Below are 2,561 nucleotides of genomic sequence, written 5' to 3'. Positions count from 1 at the left end.
TAAAAAAATATAATAATTCCTGAATTTATATAATGCAGGCTGGTTTTACTCTGAGTCCAAGTCTCTTGGGAAATTTTGAATGGGTATTTTCCTTGTTTTATAGTCAATATGGAATCCTAGCCGTTGAAACCTTTGCAAACTTAGGAATAATGTACTATTTGTTTCCTAAGTGGTTTTTAGAAATGAATTCAGACCACCATCTTAAGATCAGGAAGAAGGTACAAGCATAGCAATTGCCGGCATGTGACGCCAATGTTATTTGTGTGTGGATTTCTAGCTCTTCAACAAAAACTTATAGATAAAAATGATGTTTTCGCACAAACACCAAAAGAAAATCAAGGCGAAGCATATTTATTTTATTCTGGTGTTTAGCACTTTCTGTAACAGGTTTCCCTGTCCTTGCAAGAATCTAAGCTAATCTTAAACTTTATATACAAAGCTTGGAAAAGATGCATTGACAGCAGCTATGTTAACCGATGCATATGGTTGGGTTATGTTTACCTTGTTGATTCCTTATTCGACTAGAGGTGGAAAGCCTTATCTCTCAGTAATCTCTACTTTGATGTTCATAGTTTTTTGCTTTGCTGTGGTGAGACCTATCCTTACTCCCAATCATTGAACACAGAACAAGTACGAACACGTGGCGAAAATCACACCTGTTGGACGTGTTGACGGGAGTGTTTATTTGTTCGTACATTACGGATTCTCTCGGTACACATCCTATTGTTGGAGCTTTTGTGTTTGGATTAATTTTTTCCTCATGGAAAGTTTGCTGATGTGGTTTTGGAATTGTCGGCCGATTTTGTTTCTGGGATTTTGTGTCCTGTTTACTTTGCTGGATTTGGTTTTAGACTCAACTTGCCTTTCCTTTTGAAGCAAAAGAATGCGGGTTTAATGTTTTTGGTTATGCTTTTGTTATGCATACCTAAAGTTTTGAGCTCTGTGATTGTCACTTTCTTCTTCGGTATGCCTGCCCGAGATGGAGTTGCCATTGGATTGCTTCTCAACACCAAGGGTATCATGGTTGTCATACTACTGAATATTGCTTGGGACAAAAGGCTAATTTTAAACTACCATTTTTCTATTATTGCATGATTTAAATCAAACAGCCTTTCAACCAACTTACTTTTTTTTCTTTTTTCTTTACAGATTTTGGATCCATATACTTTCATGGTTATGATGCTTGCTATTATAGTAATGACTGTAATGGTTTCTCCCTTGATCAATGCAATATACAAACCAAAATTCCGATTCATGCAATCGCAATTAAGGACCGTGCAAAAACTGAGGTTCGATGTGGAGCTTCGAATCGTCGCTTGTGTCCACAATGCTAAACATGCCAATACATGATCCATGTCATTGAAGCCACAAATGCTACTAGACTTTCACCTATACATGTATCAGTAGCTCACTTAGTTCAACTCACTAGACATGGCACAGCTATTCTTGTTTCACAGATGGATAATTCAAACAGCACGATTGGTGGCGCAGAAGCAACCAACTATGGATCACAATTAGAGTTTGAGAGCATAACTAATGCATTTGAAAAACTCGTAGAACAATACAATGCGATTAGGTTTGACATATCAAGTGTTGTCTCGTCCTACACAACTATCCATGAGGACATTTACAATGTTGCCGAAGAGAAACGCGCCAGCCTAATTCTCCTTCCCTTTCACAAAGACTACTCAACAATAGAAGATGCTCCAGAAATAATCCACAATGAACATTGTGAGATAAACAAAAACGTTCTACAAAAAGCACCTTGTTCGGTAGGGATCTTTGTGGGTCGCGGTTTAGGATCGTTGTTAGAAATAAAATTACGCATTATAATGATTTTCATCGGTGGACCTGACGACCGTGAAGCCTTGTCTATTGCATGGAGAATGGCGGGGCATCCAGGAACACAATTACATGTTGTGAGGATCAATCTGTTAGGTAAGGCTGCAGAAGAAACAAAACTAAAAATGGAAAAAAGCAAGTCTCGTCATGGAATGTTGTCGACGGTTATAGACAATGTGATGCAAAAAGAGTTGGATGAAGAGTGTATAATTCCTTTAGGCACAAAGCAGTGAACAATAACGATTCAATTCTTTACTCAGAGAAGGAAGTCCATTCGAATACGGGCGAAGAGATTCCAACGCTTCTTAACGATATTGATAAACCTGGATATGATTTGTACATTGTTGGACAAGGAAGCGGTAAGAACTCGGTGATTTTTTCGAGGTTGTTGGAATGGTGCGACCATCCTGAACTTGGTGTTATAGGTGACATATTGGCTTCAACTAGCTTTGGTACGCAATCTTCTGTGCTTATTGTGCAACAATATTTGGTTGGAAGAAAACGCGTTATGAGAAAATGTCATGAAGTGAAAACTGGTACTGAAAATTTGTAAAAGATCGATCGACGATACAAAGTTTGGATTAATTAATATTTTGTATAGTTAGAATGATTTGTTTTCATTTTTTTATAATTAAGTGGTTATAGTTCATCAGGTAAAGCCATTTATTTGTTATACCATATTTCAATTTTTTTTAATAGTTAAATCATGTTATGGTCTC

The 2,561-nt window shown here is 37.1% G+C and overlaps 1 protein-coding gene across 1 annotated transcript; it reads left to right on the top strand.

The window, feature by feature from the left end:
• The first annotated feature begins 1,346 nt into the window (after window positions 1-1,346).
• On the top strand, window positions 1,347-2,395 carry LOC127095227 (cation/H(+) antiporter 15). The gene is made up of 2 exons (XM_051033945.1): window positions 1,347-2,061; window positions 2,103-2,395. The coding sequence occupies exons 1-2, from the start codon at window positions 1,347-1,349 to the stop codon at window positions 2,393-2,395; spliced, it is 1,008 nt and encodes a 335-aa protein (XP_050889902.1).
• Window positions 2,396-2,561: the final 166 nt, after the last annotated feature.

The sequence above is a fragment of the Lathyrus oleraceus genome, chromosome 6, assembly GCF_024323335.1.
Source record: "Lathyrus oleraceus cultivar Zhongwan6 chromosome 6, CAAS_Psat_ZW6_1.0, whole genome shotgun sequence".
Lineage (NCBI taxonomy): Eukaryota > Viridiplantae > Streptophyta > Magnoliopsida > Fabales > Fabaceae > Lathyrus > Lathyrus oleraceus.
The sequence above is the reverse complement of the archived record's forward strand: the minus strand, read 5'-3'. Positions and strand labels throughout refer to the sequence as shown.

What these genes read in the sequence shown, in the direction of transcription:
- LOC127095227 (XM_051033945.1), top strand. Translation starts at nt 1,347, where the DNA reads ATGATCCATGTCATTGAAGCCACAAATGCTACTAGACTTTCACCTATA. An exon ending in AGAGTGTATAATTCCTTTAG is followed by an intron (nt 2,062 to 2,102) that starts GCACAAAGCAGT and finishes TTCTTTACTCAG; the next exon opens with AGAAGGAAGTCCATTCGAAT.